At 37.8% G+C, this 18,905-nt stretch overlaps 2 protein-coding genes across 3 annotated transcripts in view; one reads left to right on the top strand and one right to left on the bottom strand.

Moving 5' to 3' along the window:
- The window catches only part of LCORL (ligand dependent nuclear receptor corepressor like), a 79,883-nt gene extending 64,730 nt beyond the window's left edge, over positions 1-15,153 (top strand). For both annotated transcript variants that reach the window (XM_085578522.1, XM_021554402.4), the window contains exon 8: positions 14,056-15,153. In XM_085578522.1, the coding sequence (XP_085434648.1) occupies positions 14,056-14,115 (60 nt within the window). In that variant the 3' untranslated portion in view covers positions 14,116-15,153. The remainder of the gene's footprint in view (positions 1-14,055) is intronic.
- Positions 1-18,905, bottom strand: part of NCAPG (non-SMC condensin I complex subunit G) — a 60,809-nt gene that overhangs the window by 17,656 nt on the left and 24,248 nt on the right. Inside the window, exon 21 of the mRNA XM_021554401.2 lies at positions 1-18,905. This exon is cut by the window's left edge and continues 17,656 nt beyond it. Coding sequence (XP_021410076.2) covers positions 18,779-18,905 — 127 coding nt within the window. The 3' untranslated portion in view covers positions 1-18,778.

Raw genomic sequence — 18,905 nt, 5'->3', positions numbered from 1 at the left:
TGTCTTGTTGTGCTGTGTTGATTCAACATTGTGTACCCTCTGCACCAGCCAAGGAAATCATACAAACATTTTTAGTCTAATATGGCTACTCCCTAAAAAGAAGCAACATGATTTCTAGCTGTGCATGCATGTGACTTCAAACGCAATTCCTGCATCTGGGAGTTTAATGCACATGAAAACATCATGTTCATATGTTCTTTGGATTGTATTTTTGTTTATGTGGTATCATAAACTATTTCATTGTTCTGTTGTCATGCTTGAAATGTTGCTATAGACACATTTATGGTCAGTATTTGAAGTTTTTCTAAAACTTTTATGGATCTTGGGGTCTTATCAAATGTTCTTAAAGAGATGTTGTAATGCTGTTTTATTGTGAAACATTGTGGCAGGTGGGCAGAATGTTATTACCAATTTTTTTATGTACACTTGGTTTTTATTAGCATGTGCAAGCAGGAATAAACAGTTGAATATCTTATAGCTCAAGGTAGTGTTCAACAACTAGAACTAGCCATGCACTCATTGAAGCAACAGAAAAGAGTTAATTGCTGTTTCTCATTGTCTGTCGTATTCAAGATAAGGTGGCTGGTAGATGCATGGGTCCATTTGGTGTTTGTTGCACCTTCTGAACTGTTGCTTCCACAATGCATATGATGTGTTGACGGGCAGTTCCCTTTTATTCTAAATCCATCTTCTGGCAATTTTTATTTCTTTAGCAGCACTGAAATGCTATTATTCTCTGTTGTGCAAAGAAAACTACATAAACGTGTTTTTAGGAAAGCATTTGTTTTCTTTTCACTAGAGTAATTCACTTGTAACACTGAAGGTCACATTAACATGCTTTGGACTTGGGCAAAAGGTTTCAAGAAAGCCAAGCTAAAATGCAAAAAAATATTAATCCAACAATAAAACTGGGACATGTAAAATACTCCATTTTACAATCTTACAATATACTGAATATTTTAAAAATCTGCTTCGGAGGGTGTGGGCTTCATACAGATGGAAAAGAGATTGTGAACCTTCTACAGTAGCAGGCAGAGATGACATCACAGACCTATGCTCTTGGCCTTCATATCAGGGTGGGAGTTTGCATACAAAAGCTTTTAAAAGTCAATTTCTAACACTTAAATTTATGATATTTTCATCTAACATGAACTTTTTGATTTTCACCCTTACGTTTTCACTTTTCTTCAAGTAGTCTGGAGTTTTAGAACAGATCTATTGGATTTGTCAGCAGAGAATATGACTTTTCCGTTTTAATTTTTTATGATGTTTGAATGTGGTTTTTATATTCTACCTTAAGGAAATCAAGTTTGTGCAGTACTTGAAAAGAGAATTCACTAATTTTTGTGGTCAAAGTTGGCTGCAAGAGTGAAGAATCACAACTATGAAAACTTTGGTGGTGTGAGTCTAATTGGTCTCTTCATTGTGCACATAAAATGACACCTGTATTAACACTACAGACAAACATTTTCTTAAACTTAACTTTCTTTACTATAAGTTTGATAAAAAATGGAAGGGAAAATTTTGTGAATTTTTTTCTTACACATCGGTGTTAGAGTGGCTTTAATATTCCAGTATTGTTGCTTATTTGTCTCGTGGTAGTGCAATCCAGTAATAATAAAGCTACAAATGGGATAATCCAGTAATTATAAACCTACACTTCCCTACTACTGTGAATGACCTAGTGACAAACAGGATTGGTTTTAGCAGGTTGTTTAGCTTTCATGAAGGACCACATTCTACACCCCTAATGAATGACAAATATTTGAAATACTGGGTTAGGAAAAGTGCAGAGGAGACATGGTGTAAATCATTAAATTTGTTGATTTTAAGAAGGCACTTTTCACAAAGGCTTTTGATCAGAGGGTTACTTGGCTCTAAAATAAATTTCATCTGTGATGCAGAGTAAGCAGATAGAAATTTTCATACCTGTACTTGCCAGACAAGAAGTTAGCTTTTCACAGGCAGGCATAAAACAAAGAGCATTAATAGAAATATAAAAAGAATATGAAATGAATGACTGTTCACAGTAAGTGGGCCATTTTTAATGCAGAAGTGTAAAAGCAAAAAGGTACACTTGATATATAGGTGACTGTACATGTGTAGTAAATCCTTACTCATTTAATGAACTAAATGTTCTCTGCCTCATTCCCCATGATGGAACAACAGCATCCTGAGCCACAGTCTAATGCTCCATTTTGTTTTACACTCCAAATTTTACTTGCCAAATTACATACTCTTCTTTCCTTTTCTTTTTCTCGTATCAGGTGATCTAGTGTGGAGTGCGTAGGTTTTGGGTGCTGTTCAGTTTTAAAATGCAGTTTTTTGCATATTGCCTTAGAGTATGCTGATACTCATTTCTTTTGAGGGTTCTGAGCTAAGACTTTCTACTCTTGCTTCTTTGAATAATGGACTTTTTTAAAGAACTTGGTTCTGAGGTCTTCAAATTTCTTTACCTGCTAGGATAGGTAGTTTTCTGTAGCTTAGTGCCATGATCATTAAGCCTTTTTGTAGGATTTGTATACCCAATTTTATACCTATAAACTGGGGTGCTTTTTTTCATCATTTTATTCTATATTGTTTTGCTGGCTGTTTTTCATTTTACCTCTTCAAAAACTGAGAAACTCAGTCATATTTTCCTATTTGTCCTTGGTCCTGAGGAAATGGCTACATTTTTCAGCTTTCTTTAGTGAAGTGGTAATACTAAATAAATATAGGCAATCTTCTGTCTTTCTTTGAAAGCCTTTTACTAAAAGAGAAAATAGCAGCTTTCCAAGGCCTGCACAGTGCTTTTGAAAATCTGACAAGTGCATATCCTTTTAAAAAACCTCTCTACTGTTGAGAGTTCATGGCCTTAAAGCAGAGTTTCTGTTGCTGTTAGATAGAAAAGGAGGGAAGTCAATCAACAGATCCTGTGAAAAGTAACCTGTAAATTAAGTATTTATGTAGTCTGTCCATGACCAGAGCAGATTAATTTTGCTGAGACAATTCCACATTTTGGTGTTGAAAATAGTTCAAGAGAGATGCTGTAATTCATAGAGGCCTGTGTACTGTGCATTAGTTTGCATTTCTCTATTGTTTATATGCTAAAGCTAGTGCTGCTTTTCTGTTTTCCCCATGTCTTTGTAAAGTGTCTTATACTGGAATCTTCAGTTAATTACATTCAAAAAGTGCAGATTCTGGTTCCAGAATTGAGTGGGGAAATTTAAAATGGTGTGACAAGACTGGGTTATGGTTTGCAATGTATTCTTGGGTAGATTTTCCTTTCCTAACTCATCTTGCACTCCTCAAAGAATAGTTTTAGTCAGACCCTTGGTGGTTTGAAATCTTTTTCAGACTTTTAAGCCAAATATAATGCCACATTTATTCAGTGTTTATCCTTTCATTTGTGGTGTCCTTTAATTTTGCTAGAATTCTACAGTGCCTTAAAGATAATGTTTAAACAACCTTTGATACTAGTAGAAATGTTTTTGTTATTTGGTAACCGGATATTAATTTAATAGAAATAGTAATTTTGCCATATTTTAAGGACAGAATTTCCTTATCAAAAGCCTTTTTCTCTGCAATGTTTTCTGTGGTCAACATGGAAAAGACAGGCTCTCTAAAATTTCCTTGAATCTTGGGGTATCACTGAGAATGCTGTGTGTTTCTGAAGGCTGTTGACAACCTTCAGGTTTTTATTAAGACAGATATTTTTACAATGATAAACAACTTTGATGGATGGATATATCTTTCAGATGGATATATCTGAAAGGAAATTTCTGTGTACAAGAAGCCTAATATTCTAAGAGCAGCATTTTGCCAATATTGCTGTGCACGCTCTACTACAGCATCAAAGCTTGGGGGGTTTGCCCTTGGTGGCAGTCAGGGCAGTGTCCTGTCCAATGTCATCTCTAACGTGGTGCTGGTTTGGGGTGTGTGATCTGGGTAAAGAAAGGTCATGGAGTCCTCATTAGCCATGTTGACTTCATAGTTATTAAAAGATTTTTATTATTAGGTATTTTGAAAGAAATTAGAGGAAGATGTTTGGAAATCAGAATTACGGGTTTTACCAAATACAATTATATAAAAATGTGTGATACATAGACCTGTAGCTGAATATATTTATGTGTGTTACCTGTGAACCTTTCTAAGGTATGATTTTAAGAAAAAAATCATTTCTTTGAAAAACTGCAAGCAGAACCTTGTTTGAGATGCCAATTGGGAAGTTATTTGGAATTTTTTACTTTGTTGCTCACAAGGGTTTTTTTAATAGTGTTTTATAAAAAACTAGAAAAGTAATGCTTATTCCACTGCTAGTCAAATAAAAGATTGAAATTATTGTGACTGAGTAGTAATTACGATGTACTCCACTGTCCTAACCAGGTTAGGACTCAACGTTTTGGTTGGTTGCAGTAACTTGGTAAAATAATGCTGTTCCTGAGACACATCTCTCTCCATTGTCTCCTTTCAATGCATGAGGTATCATCTATGAAAACCACAGTTTTCACATCTTCTCCATCTGTTATTTCTTTTCTCCCATTGTTGGATTGCCAGCTTTCAGCAGACTGGCTTGATTTCTCATCTAAATGCTCACTTTATACTTCATTCTCAGTGTCTGAGTTTTTTCTTTATCTGCTTTCCCTGCAGTTTTGTACCTTTTTGTAGAAAAGTGTGCACAGTTCTTCAAGGAGGGTGATGAGCCCAATTGGAATGTCAGGTCATTGCACATCAGCTCTGCTCCTGTAGTGAAAATTGCACCTTTGCCATTGGCTGTCTCTTCCTGTGTTGGCTGAACTGCTGCTGTGTGTATCTCATGATGCTCACTTGTGCTGCTGCTGCAGTTCAGCATTGACTTGTGCTTCATGTGTGCTCCTTTATCCCTCCCAGCAGTGCCTGTCCTGCACTGGTGCAGCACCGGGCTCCTGCTGAGCTGTTCATTTCACAGCATTGCTGTTGCTCCTTTTGTCTATTCAGAGCCACGTCTGAGCCATGGTTCAGACCAGCCAGGCCATTGCACTCTGGTTATTCCACATTTCTCTGCATCCTGCCTTCATACTTTGCTCTCCTTTACTACCAAACTATAACTGATTCTCAGATCATGCATCAGCTTTCCTTTTATCCCAAGCTGTGTGTTTGGGAGTGCCAAAGGATATACTGCAGAAGACAAGTGCAGCCCAGTTTTATTTCTGTTTTGACTTTTTACTGTATGTTCCTCATTGTGTACTTTGGCTGGTCCATTCTATCTGGTCCATACACCTGCCAAGAGATTTTTAATAGCATGAGCAAAATGTCAGTCAGCTTTTGTCACAGATTTCTTCAAACCCAGGTATGGAAATTCTTTTGTAAAAAGCCACAGTAGATTTTTAATCAATTTTTTTCATATTGAAGACCAGGTAATTAATTTTTTTCCTCCAGTGTAGAGATATGTCTTTTCCAAGTTCAAGATATTTAAACAGATTTCATCTTCCTGTCACTGTGCTTTTGGGTCAACAGCTCTAAATGCTTTATAACTTAGACAAGGTACAGTTTCTGCTGCCATATTCATGGCAAATTGTACATTCTGTTCTTGTGGGACAGGTCAAGCGATTTTTGTTTCTTTGCATTACTTCATAACTGAAAGGGGACCATTTTTTGATGCTGATTCCTCTCATGTTCCAGACATCAGTAAAGGCTGTTCAGATTATTCTTTAGAGTACAAAAAATGGTATCTCTTGCTATGTCAAGAAGATGTAAACCTTTGGTGAGAAACTTCATGATCTATGGAGGCAATGTCCCCTTTTCTGTATTCTATTCTTTGGTTTCAGTCTGTCAGGCTTTACTATTTGATTTGTCTTTTCAAGAGCAGAAGCTCACCTGACTTATATCTGCTTTCAGCTTTATTTGTTCCTTACAATAAATTCAGTTTAGCCACTTTATTTCAGTGGCTGTGCCACTCACCTGCTCTCCATCCTCCACTCACTGCCACATGCTCCTTTCTGTCTCCACTTCTGGGCATCCATAAGAGGAATCTGCTCCTGTCTTGTATCCTGGTTTATTTGTAAGTGGGGCAGGTAACTTGACAGCATCTCTTTCTTCAGTGAAGATCAACTTCAGACCTACTTTTCTTATTTCATGTATACCAGTAGAAATGGCCTTAAAATTAACTTAGGATTTAAAATACTTTTAGAAGTGTAAGTCTGGATTTCTGCTTGGTTTGGGTTGTTTTTTATCAGCTGTCAAGCCATCAGTAAGCAATGTGACTACAATCAGGTCTTTCCAAGCAGGTCTTATGTAGGTATTCTTATTCTTTGTTTTCATTTTGTAGCTCAGGGTAGAATATTTCTAAATTATGATTCTGCTAGGAATTAGAATAATGAGGCTTTCACATTTCATAATAAAATGCATGCATACATGAATATTAAGATGTTCAGATAAGTCAGTCTTTTCAGATGGATCTTGTCACAAGTTCCTGTTACCTAAGGTGTGGATTTCACAAATACTCAGAGATTATACTATATATTTTACTGACACAGGCCTGGCCTCAAAGCTGTCTTATTTCAAATTATTGAAATCTTGGTCCAAACAATGGATTGTTTCCCTGTAAATGAAATGGAAACCTAGCTGAAAAAAACCTTGTCTAGAAGCTGTAAAAATTACTTAAAATATTTTTCTTTAAAAATAAATTCTTATTCTCACTTGAATTGTGCTCTCTTGCCTATGTGTAAAGTCTTTCATTTTGAATGCAGGGTAAATTTTAGGGGGAAAAAAACTACTTAGGCTTCAGTGTTTTTATTGGGGCATTTAGCATAATTTTCAAAACATTCAATAATAATAATTTATTTTTACAATTTAAGAAATCTATTTATAATGCAAGTGAATATTTAAGAACTATACTTAAGCTATATATAGGTATCAATTATTAAAATTTGGTGGTTATTGTTACCTGTCTTTCTACTTTAAAGTTCTTGAGATGTATGTTTGAATATATTCTCTTGTGTATCGTATTTGTTACTGACATTTCCTATTTATCAGTTTACTACTTACAGCTGGTTTTAAATTACATTTAAGTAGTAGAGATCTCAGAAAAGGAAATTACTTATTTGCAAATTGCTGTTTGACCTTCCTTAATTCAGAAGTCTGGTGGATTTTAAACCACCCAGGGACTGTCTCATCGTATTTCTGAGATGATCTCTCTCCATAACATAATTGCATTTATAATGTCAAAAAACTATTATGGATTAAAGATTTGAGCTCAAGTGACAGGACTTCCATAGCTGCATTCATCCCAGCTCTCAGATGGAGGCATTGTGCTTCCTCAGAACAGCCTGAACCATCAGCACACACTGTTCCAAACCTCCAGCCTCGCCTTACTGCACCTCATTCCAAACCTTTTGAAATTATGATTACATAGAAAAAAATAGCAAAAGCTTTTCTTCTGTTATAGTATATTTGTAAGTCAAATACAACGGTGCTCATCTGCACAACAGGTGTTTAGGGGTTTTATTTTATTTGCATGCTGCTAACTTCTAGTAATAACTAGAAATTAGTTTTCTTTCAGGGATCTGATGATCAGAGGCAGGCTTGTTTCATGGTGGTGTCTAGAAGCTAAGAATTTGTTATATTCATCATCAGATTAATGATGCTGCCTTTCAACTGTTAGAATCTTAGCTGCTTTTTGTTACCAAGACCGTTCAAGACAGCATGCTATGAACTATTTGAGATCATAGGATTATTTTTTTCTTTAACAGGATATATACTATCATCACTAGTAAATTACACCCTAAAATTTTATGACTTCTTCATGCCCACTTTAATGACGGCTTACATTAATATTCTACTTCCTTGTTCTTGAAAAACCCTGTGCCTTCTGTGGACTGCTAAAGAATCTGTAATAATGCAGAACATGGTGATTCTTGTAAAAAAGATCACTGTTCTACAAAACTTTCTCAGTCAGGCTGCACGAAATAATCGGGGAAGGAATATTGCTGCTATTTAGACCTTTCAGCATATATTCACGTCTGCCCTGTGTTTTGGGAGCCATTAGAATGGAGCTCTGTACTTTCATAGCTGTGCAAGCCTGATTAATTTATTTTTAAAAAGAGTTTTAGTTCCTGAATTCTTCAGTGAAATTTCAGTTTAAACCTTTTATGTTACATATGATCTGCTGTGTGTAATTTTGTGAGGCTGACTGGTTTTGGGAAGAAAGTTGTTATTTCTCTACCTGTGCTCCCAAACTGCTGCCATCCATTCCACTTGCCAAATGTTTACCTGAAAATGTAACCACCTGCTGTTCAGTGTTGCTGTTGTGCTGTGGTCTTTGAAGATGAAGTACCAATGATAAGCACTGCAATATAATTTTGTCTCTGTGCAAGTTAAATTTAAAGCTTGAACAGTGTGTTGGTATCTCAATATATAGATTCAGAACAAAGCCACCAGTTAGTAATGCTCCTTCACTGACAGGCCAAGAGTGCTCACAAATTCCTAGTTGCCTCTTCTTGCTGTCTTTCTCATATATTGTCTATGTATTTCATTCGTATTTCTTTTTTTTTTTTTTTCCTCAAACCAAGGAAACAACTTAGAGTTAGTCTGAAGAGCAAAATAAACTTTCCACCATAATTTGAGTCTGGGATTATGGCTGGTTCTGACTTCTCACCCTTTTTGTCTCCATTCAATTCACCTTCTGTCTTGCTATTCTGTGCTGTTTTGTCTTAGCACTGTAGCTGTGTTAAACTCAGCTCTTATATCTAATTTTTAAGACTCCCTGAATATTGTTTATTTCCCCATCTTGATTGATTTCCAGGGCATTTTTTTCTCTCTCCAATTACCAAATGAGATTCCATCCACACAGCTGAAATATGTTATTTCATACTACAATGAGAGTTCAGTTGGTAAATGGAAATGAGACATTAAAATTTTCTTTGTAGATTTCTTTGCTGCTGGGTTTTGGCATTGTGGAAAAAATGAGTTTAAATTTTAGAGACCATCAGTCAGGCTGTGCATGCTTGGTTTACTGTCTTTTCAATATATATTACATTACCAAATCAGTCTCTATTGGAAGTCATACTGGGGCTACTGTAGTCATTGTAGATTTTAACTTAGTGCATTCCACTAGTTCCTTTTTTGAGAAATTGTGCAGAGTTTGTACAGAGAACATTTTTTTAAATTCTGCTAAAGTTTTTACTGTTTCTACTCAGTGTTCTTGAAGCCTTTCTGTAAAAGCCTTGAGTCAGTGCTGTGTGTCACAGATGCTCTTATGCATTCCAAGCTACCAGTCTGCAATATCTGCTGGCAGTGTTTAACAAGTGCAGTTTGCAGAATTTCTGTCAGACAGGAGGGTCAGAGCCAGTTTGACCTTGCTCCAAAATAGTAGGGAAGGAGATGTTCTTGTTTGTAGGTGTTGCAAAAGACTTAGAGAAACATAGCCCTGCAGTGATACTTCCATAGCTGTTTTACAGCACACGAGCACACAGCATTGATGGCAGTCTCTGATGGGAAATGCTGAGGACTGACCTAACAGATAGGAGATATTTTTACCCAGTCCTGCTTTTTTCTTTTTCTTACTATTTTTTAACATGTTGTGACAGATTAACTCAGCAAATATATGGAAGTGAGCTAGCCATTTTCATACAACAGCAGGTGCCAAATATCCTGTTTTTCCAGAAGAATGTGGCTCCAAACTGCAAAGAAAATAAGCAGATGAAAGAATATTATTTTCCTTTTGTACTTGGCAGACTAAAATTTTCTGGTGTTGCTCTCTCATCCTGCCATTGATAATCAGTATTTATAATAGTATAATGATGATTTGGGTAAAACTAAAGAAAGAAATGTGAACTTTCAAAAAGAAAAAATAGTTGTATTAATGCAGTTTTAACAGGAAATGTGGAAAAGAACAAGGGGTTTTTTTTTTTTTTTAGCAGTTATGAGCATGGGGAGGCCACTCATTGCTTACTTTAGTAGAAGGCTGAATTCAAACCTTTCTATTTATTCCTTTTTATTAAATGATAGGAGGAAATTTTTGTGGGGAGAGATGATCCCTTTAGGCCCCAGCAGGTCTGGAAACTTAATTACACACAGGGTTCTCTGCTTAGCCAAGGAGCCCAGAGAGGACCTGAGAGTCCATTGATATTACTCTGATCTGGCTGCTGAGTTAGAATAAGACAGGGGTGATTTGTTAGACCAACACAGGCAATCCATCCTCTCTGCAGCGCTGTTGGAAGATGATAGATGTGATTCAGTTATGGTGATAGGGGAACTGGGAGTTACAACACAAAACCACCCCAAAGTCCTCACTGGCTGTTCCACACCCATTGGTTTGGCGTGCAGCAGCTGCCACAGGAAGGCCAGAGCGGGTGAGGGCATTCCCAGCTTGCAGGGAGCCAGCAGCGTGCCTGGCACCGTGCACAGCGTGGTGTGCCCGTGTCCTCAGTGCCACGCCTGCCACCCCCTGCGCTTCACATGGCTCCGGGGAAGATCAAACCCCTCTGACACTGAACAGGCCCCTTGCACAGAGCCGTGGCAGAGCACCTGCTGAGGGGCTGCTGAATTTGGCTCCCCAAGACATTTTTTCAGATTGCTCTTCTCTCAGATCAAAAACTGTACATTTCACATTTCCATGTCCCCTTTTTTTCTGTTTACTTTCTAAGAAAAGATGAGAATTATATGGATCAGTTATTATACATGGTGAAATATAAAATCTTTTCAATTAAGCAGGAAATATGTTATCAGCTTTTCAAGACTATTTAGAGAAAAGAGCTAGGAAAGGGTAGTATAATTAAAGATGAAGAAAAAATGCTGAATTTTCAAGATATCTCACTAATTGGTCATACAAATTGTGAAAAAAATTAAGATGGTTTTCATCTTTTTCACTGAGATTTGAGCACTGTTGTCCCATCTTCAAATTCCCTAGTGAAAACAGAGTGATTGGATAAGCTGTGGCTGGAGTTTATGATGTCCCATGTCACAGAAACACCTGTAGCTGCCTTCCACAATTCACATGCACGGAAGCTAATTAACTGAGTCGGTCCCAAGTGAGTAAAAACAAAACAGATGATAATTGCTGCCATAGCAAACACATGGCATTGGAACTGGAAATTCTAACCTTTTTAGAGACCATTCTGTAAGGTCAGTATATGCCTATTGTCCAGGGAATTAAAAGAAAATTCATCTTTTTACTGGTGTGAATGTTGTAGAGCTCCAGGGGCTGTAAAGTGGGGATGCTCTTCCAGTCTCTCCTGAAACAGGCTCTGTGGCTTCTGGGACCATCAGGCTGTGAGTAACATCTTCTTTCACTAGGAATGCTTAATGCACTGTGGAGCTTGTGCAAGTAGAGTGGAATAAAATTCAGAGTAGAGTCTATTGATGGATTCAAATGGAAAAATTCATCTGCCTCTGTTTAACTTTATCTCTTTAATTACATTCTCTGATTTTAAAGTATTTAAATACACCATTTTTTACCTTGTTACATCAACAGCTGGAATATAAATTAGTACAGGTGAAGGAATGAAAAGCAAGATAAAAGACTAGGTTATTTTTGGTTAACAAATACATTAAAACAGATCTCTAACCATATTATTTCCTATTTAATTTTTATCAAGGTAAAATTTTCTAAAATACTTTAACTTTTTTTGTTGATGTTACCCATACCAAGGAACTGGGGCAAAAATTTAACATTTTTCTACTCCTGTTTTTATGCATTTATTTAAAAAGCAAAATCTTGAGTTTCCTAGAGTTCTTCTCTGAGAGGTAAATAGATCACCACATGAAAATTATCAACACATACTCCAGTTCTAGTTTTGTAAATTCAGTCCAACCTATTGCACCTTGTACAGAAACGTGTACAAACCTAAAAAATGAAGAGTAGGGCAGTCCCTGACAGAGCTGAGTCCTTGGAAAGGGCTGTTTGGTGCTATAATAGCTCTCAGCATTTTCATTTATAGTCCAAGCAAATGAGAAGGGATGATGGCCACAGTTGTGCCAAATGTAGGATACATGTTACCACCAGCAGCTAGTTCAGAAAAGGGCCCTTACCAGCTTGGTACCATTCCCAGTTGAGGAGGAATGTCCCAGGTCACATGAAGAGCCCAAACCTTTGGCTTTTTCTGTCTGGCACTTGCCCAGCATTCAACACAGTGTAGCTGTCTACTGCTTTAAAGACAGTAGAAATGCTGGGATTTAAAGTACTTTGCAGGTATGTACTATTTCATAGTTTGTAATTTCTTGATTCCCAAGGCATTTATGTTCCTTTCAAATAGCAACCACCACCACCAAAAAAACCCAAAACCCAAATTACCCCAACCCTTAAAAAACCAAACCAAAACATTCCTGCCCTATTCCTTCATTTAGCTGTTGGGAAGTTGTTAGAAGTTGTGTTTTGCTACATGGCCATGCCTAAAAAGCACAGAATTATTAGGGGTGAGGAAAGCTGCTAATTGAAGCCTTAACACTATCTTCCATATGCACTTAATCCCATGGTCGTAAGACAAGCCTTTGGCTTCCTGAGGGCAAAGATCCAAGTCTGAAGCGGTTGTAAACTCAAGAAAGTAACTTTGCTGACTGAAGGCCTTTTCCTGCAGGAAGGAAAGGATCAGAGCAAGCAGAGGAAAGGCAAAACAAGGCAAAAGATAGAGGCTGAATAATGACACAAGGAAATGCAGAGCATGGGGAAAGTGCACCAGTGTAGAGGGTTGGGAAGTAGTGTTAGTAAATGAGAAATTTCTGTTTCACTGCCACATCAGCACACAGCCTTGAGGGGTGCCGATATTAAAATGTGAAAGAATTAAATCTCTTTCTGGCATCTGTGACAAACAGTGAATTTTCATTTTAGCTGTTGCCTAAGCTCTTTTCCTTTTGCTGCGACATAGAAAATGTTTTATTCAAAGTCAGTCATTGGTATTTAAGTAACACAAGGCAATGCTTTAGGCTATAGCCCTACACTGACTGACTGTCCTCAGCCACTCTGCACACCCATGTGAGCACTACACTACAGCACATTCAATCCTTCAGAATGAGTTCCGTGATGAACCTCTTTTCCTGAAATGCAAATAAAAGCTGTTTGTGCTCCTTAAATACCCCTTGGATAGGAAACTGTTCAGATAGGTTTTAGCATGATTACCTCATACCCTTAATTACAGTACTTAGAACCTTACTTTTTGTACCTCAGAAATATTTTCAACTTTTGTCATTCTATAATTTTTCAAAAACTTTGAGAACAATGGTGAGAAACAATGTATCACACACAGGGGAACAAATCACTGCAGGAGGTAGACAGTAAAATAAAAGGGATGAAGAGTCTTGAAATGAGGATTGAAATTGTCTTCTGGGTGTGTTTTATATAGTAAAGCACCTCTGAGTGCTTTATATATTAAATAAGACATTTTTGATTATGAGGATGGTGAAACACTGAAAGAGGTTGTCCAGACATGCTGGATGTCTAGCCCTGGAAACATCCAGGATCGGGCCGGATGGGGCTCTGAGCATCCTGATCTAGTTCATGTCCTTCTCATTGCAGAGTTTAAGTAGATGACCTTTAAAGGTGCCTACCAACCCAAACTGTTTGAGGATTCAATCCACACATCTGTCCTTAGTCTGCTTAGTGACCCCCACAAGGGACTGGGTTTCTTTCCCTTCCTGTTTTACTTTTTTCCCCTAGATTTAAAACAAAATACTGCTTATATGTGAGTCCTTCTGTGGCTGCACTAAATTAATAGTCAGCAATAAAAACAAGCCCCAAACTCTTGCCCAGTTCCTGCTCTGTGCCTTTACAGTAGTCAGCTGGAGATGGTTGAAGCAAGAGCAGCTGTTACTGCACTTCCTGCAAAGGAGCAGCAGGAGCAGGAGGCTGCCCTGGGACTGACACTGCCAATGGACAGGGCCTCAGCCAGACCAGCCCGACCTGCTGCACAGGACAGTTGGGTTCAAATCTCAGTGTTCTGGAACATCGTGTGCTAAAACAACAACAAAAATCCCCAGCAGAATACAGGATCTGCCACCACCTCATCTTGCCTCTTATCAGCTTGTTTGCAGGGCAAGAGGAAAGTGTACTAAACTTTTTCTCATTTTTTTTCCCCTCTCCTACCCCCACTTCTTTTCTCACAGCACGCTACAAGTGAAAGTCTCGGAGCCGCAGAATTCAATAGACATGAACACAGAAAATGAACATTTGAAGTCCATAAAGATGTGCCTTAATCAGCCCACTGAGTGGAATCTGAGTTTTTCAGCAGCATCTCTCGCCAGCTGTAAAGTTTTTAACCAAAATCTCAAAACTGATGAGAACAAATAGATTGCAGCTGTTCTTGCACTATTATTTTGTACATTGTTCCTGATTTTTTTTCTGCTAAATAATAAGCATTTATTACATTGATCTTGAAATGATCTTGTGTGATTTGGCTTTATATACTACTAGCATTATTCAGTTGATGTACTTTTTCTTTTCTAAATATGAAGTTTCACATCTGACCATCAAGAAATTCTTGCAGTACAAATTTATATGAGAATCAGATGTTCCCCTTTAATAGTATTGTGATTTTTCTATGTTCTTTAAATTTAACTATGGTTTTCCAATTTTATTTTTGTGCACGAAAGTTAATATATTATGTAATTTGTGGCATAGGTCACCATGTAAAGGTTTATGGTAATAATTCAAACAAATCTGTAACAGGTGGAGACCGACTACCTCGAAGCAAAGCAGTACAAAGGTAAATTACCTGAGGAGATCTCCTTCACCAACAGATTGAAATGTATGGAAGCACCAGTTTGTTTCTGCAGTATGCTTTCATCTTCACTTACCTTGAGAACTTCTGTGTGACAGTGTTTAATGACCCTAATGTCTGAAAGAAAGACCAAGCCTGCTGGAGAATCTCGTGAAAGATTGTCATTCAACAAATCTGTATCTGCACTTTTTGAGGTTTCTGCTAAATGGTCTTTCTCCCCCATTTGTTTTTATGAATTTATGCCTGCCACCAATTAAAATGGATGTAAATGCTCTTCCTATTTCATTTTTCCCGTGTACTTTGGAAATTCAATGTAAAATCAAAATTTTATCTCTACTCAAAGAAGTAGTAAATGGTTGTAGCTGACTACATTGTAGACATTCCATGCTTAAATGATCTTAGCAAGGTTCATGTACTTCGTTCATCAAAACTTTATTATTAATACAGCTATAAAAAAAGTGTTAGAATAAAACCATATAATATACTTCTGTTTTCTGGAGTCATACATTCAGTAGCTAGAGTAGAGGTTTCTTAATTCATGATGGGTTGTCTGTCCTTACTTGACAAGAACTAATTTTCCAGAAGGAAATGTCCTTGGAAGACACTGTATTTTATAAAACAAAGGTTTTAAGGATTCACCTTACAAAAATGAAGATGCATTTCCTCTTTACAGAGGTTTGTTGGTTTGCAGGTGCAATCCAGTAACTGAAATAAAGATTGTTCTGCATTCTGGTGGCACAAGATCCCAAGACGGTATTGAGCCACTGAAGCATTGGACATGCTTAAAAGAATGTGATTTTAAAAATAAACATACATTATGTTTCAAACTGTTTAGAAGGTCTTTATGTATCTCAAATGTTACATGCACGTGGATCCTGTGAGGCAAGAAAGCCAAAAGCAGAACTAAACTTCCCAGGGGAGAGGAACTGAAGTCGACTTCAGTGGAGCCCCACCAAAGCACAAGGATCAGAAAGGAGGCAGGCAGCACATAGGAGTCTTACAAGCACTGGAGCCAACACAGCTGGAACTGTGTGCATGTGCCCGTGGGAGGAGATGCCACATGGATTTTTTTGATTTCAAAGACCCAGTAAAATACCAGCACCTCGCTGGTTTGGACATGTCTCCCTCAGCTCCAAGCAGAAGCCTGATTTTTGTTAACAAATGATTATTATTATTCCTTTGAGTTTTAGTTGGCTGCTCACTCGAGAGTTTTCAGGCACAACCCAAGCTCACCAGCCTCTGCTGGCCTTCAGCCTGGAGAGCAGCCAGCCATAGGTTGTTCTCAAGAGAAGCTGCTTTAGTGCATAGGCTGAAGAGACTGAATACACAAGCAAACAAAAATCACAACATTGGCTTAAAGAAACAAAAACTAGTGGGGGAATAAACATGGGATCTAAGTTTGATGAGTGATCACTGCTATTTTACTGTTATTTAACAGGTGATCAAGTCTAGGTCTAGTTCATGATTGACACTATTGTGTTTAGCCAGCAAAGAGAAAGGACACACAGTAATTAGTCCAGAGCAACAGAGGCCATTTTTAAATAAATTAAAATATATAAGGAATAAAATTTTATTCCTTAATTAAGAAGCTGGGAAGTTAGGTACTTTCAACACATATAATTAAAATAAAAAACAGCATTATTTTAGCTAGGAGTAATGAATACCAAGAAAAGATGCTTTTCACTGCAAGGATGACAATTCCAAGTTTAGTTCCTTGTCGCCTTTGGATGTATTCTTGCTACCATGTGCCTTTCTCAGGATGTCAGCCGCATACATTGAAACCTTGATCATTAGTAATAGTGAACTTTGAGAGACAGCATACATCTGATTGTCCCACCCTGCAATTCTGCAGCCACCCCTTCTGAAAAGGTAATTTAACAAGAACACATCAAAATCTGTATTACACAGAAAACCCTTCCCTTCACAAGGAATTGGGCAGGCAATTTTCCCAGAGGGACTGGAAATTCAGTGCCAGCTGGTGCTCGAGTTTCTGGCCTGAAAGGATCACGGTAAGTCTGGCATAAGAGGACATCAGGAAGGTCCACAGTTTTACACCTAGTCCTGTAACCTGCACAGGCAACCCGTTCCAGCAGTTTTTAACCTGTTCCACTGCCTTTTTCACCTTTTCTGGTCTGAGTTTCAATTTATACCCATTGTTTTTTTATCCTCTCATCATACACAACAAAGAGCCCAATTTTATCTTTTTACGACTCTTTGCAGATAACTGGGGATCCTCCCAACATTCACAGGCTCAACAAGCCGAGTTTCCTCAGCCTTTCCCACTGGGCAGAACTCCAGCCCCACAGGCCTCCAGTTAAACAAAGTCTCTTTTCTGTAAACGCACATCAGTGAAGCCACATCCACAGCAGAGGGATAGACTGGGAGGTGCCTTCAGGGAAACCTCATCTTTTCAGTCCAGCATTCCCAAGAGATGCCAGAGACAGAACCTGTATATGTGACAAGGCACAACAGAACAGCAAAAAAGCAAAACTAAAGTCTCATTCAGGAAGGCATGCCCAGAGGCTTTTATGGATTTTTATTGTTCCTGCTTTGCCTCAAAATTCATTTTAAGAAAAAATAAGAGTGGACTAGTGCCAGATGCTGAAATTGTAGTAGTGCTTAAAGAACAAACCACTCAAGAGGGAGGAGAGAATTTAAATTTAAAAACCCCCAACACGAAAGCCCCGAGGAAGCTCGTATAACTGAGAAAAACATCTATATCCTTTGTGCATTTCAACTATGTTCAGGCAGCATTCAAGGGGACAGAGAGCATCTCTGATCTGAAGTGGCTGCCTGTACACAAACTCATACAACACAATTTGGGGATTTAAAAAGAGTTACCAAAAAAGGGAGATCAGGACCTCAAAATTGTTTTTAAAATTACAAAACTAATTCACCACAGTTACAGAAGCTTCTAAATAAGCAAATATCAGCAGAAAAGTGTGTTTTGGCATTTTGCATTTTGACAAGTTTCCAAGAAAAACTGCAAAGTATAAAAAGCAGCACAATCCCTCTGCTTCCTATATGCAAGCTTGGATACAGCATAATATCAAGTCTGAGCATTACACTTTAGGAAAACTAAATCTCACGTGTCCCTAAGTAATTTCTGAGAATTACCGAAGATCATTTATAGCATATTTACCAGTTTAAAATACAAGTTCCTTAGGAAGCTGCATTTGCCATCAGTAGCGAGACGTGCGTGTCGAGGAACGGCGTTGGCTGCCCCGGCTCCGAAAGGACCCCGCTGTGACGCGGCTGTCGCGGCATTTCCATGCAAGTGCACGGCTCAGCCCATGGCTGCTGAGTGAGCACGGCTTCGCCCGCTGTCCTCTGCCACTCCTGACCCTTCCTACGCGCTTACAACTTCAGAGCTGCAAAGTAACAACTGGATACTACTTTAAAAACAGACCACACTGACCTTAGATTTCAGTTTTTGCTCCTTCTGTACTTAAATACACCTTTCCTTACCAGATCTTATTTTGTACCACAAATATTTTTATGCTTTTCTAAAAGCATATCCCTGATTCTATATAACAAGGTCAGCATCAGTAGATTTTCATGTGATATCAGTTACTCAGTTGTACCAGTTTGACATTGTTTAATAAAGTGGGCACACATCTGCAGGAAGCAGAATTCCCAATTAAGGCCAACTCTATTTTACATTAACATGCATAGTAAATACATGCATCTGCTGACCAGATTTTACTGTTATAAAAACCTTATAAAAATGAAGAAAGCAAGTGCTATAAAAATAGGTACATTCAAAATTGCTGCCATCACAAGCAACCACTCCCTGCTACCATTAAATATCAAAACAGATTTAACTATGGAATACTTAGCACCAACAGCAATTTTTACTTGCAGGTAAGATGCATTCTTTTCTATAAAGTAAAAGAAAAAACATGCAAGTTTCATTCAGGTAATATTTTAATTCATTTTTATTACAGGAAATACAAGAAATACAAGCATCTATTAAAAAAAACTAATATAGAAAAGTAGAATTATAAATGATTCCTATAAAAGGAGTAAATATGACTAGCAATAAAAAAATCTTATTTTCAAGTCTGATGTTAACTACCAGTGCTGATAAAGGCACTTTCTGCTCGTCTTCATTCATCTGTTTCCTCATTCAACAGTTTTGAAAGATTCATTCGGGTTTTCTCCAGTGCCAAAGTTTTTGCTCGTCTTTGAGGCCTTGAACTTGACACTGGGACTGGTTCTGCAATTCTATCACAA

This window comes from Lonchura striata, chromosome 4 (assembly GCF_050655825.1).
Source record: "Lonchura striata isolate lonStrDom1 chromosome 4, ASM5065582v1, whole genome shotgun sequence".
In the NCBI taxonomy this organism is placed as follows: Eukaryota; Metazoa; Chordata; class Aves; order Passeriformes; family Estrildidae; genus Lonchura; species Lonchura striata.
This window is presented reverse-complemented; position numbering and strand designations above follow the sequence as displayed.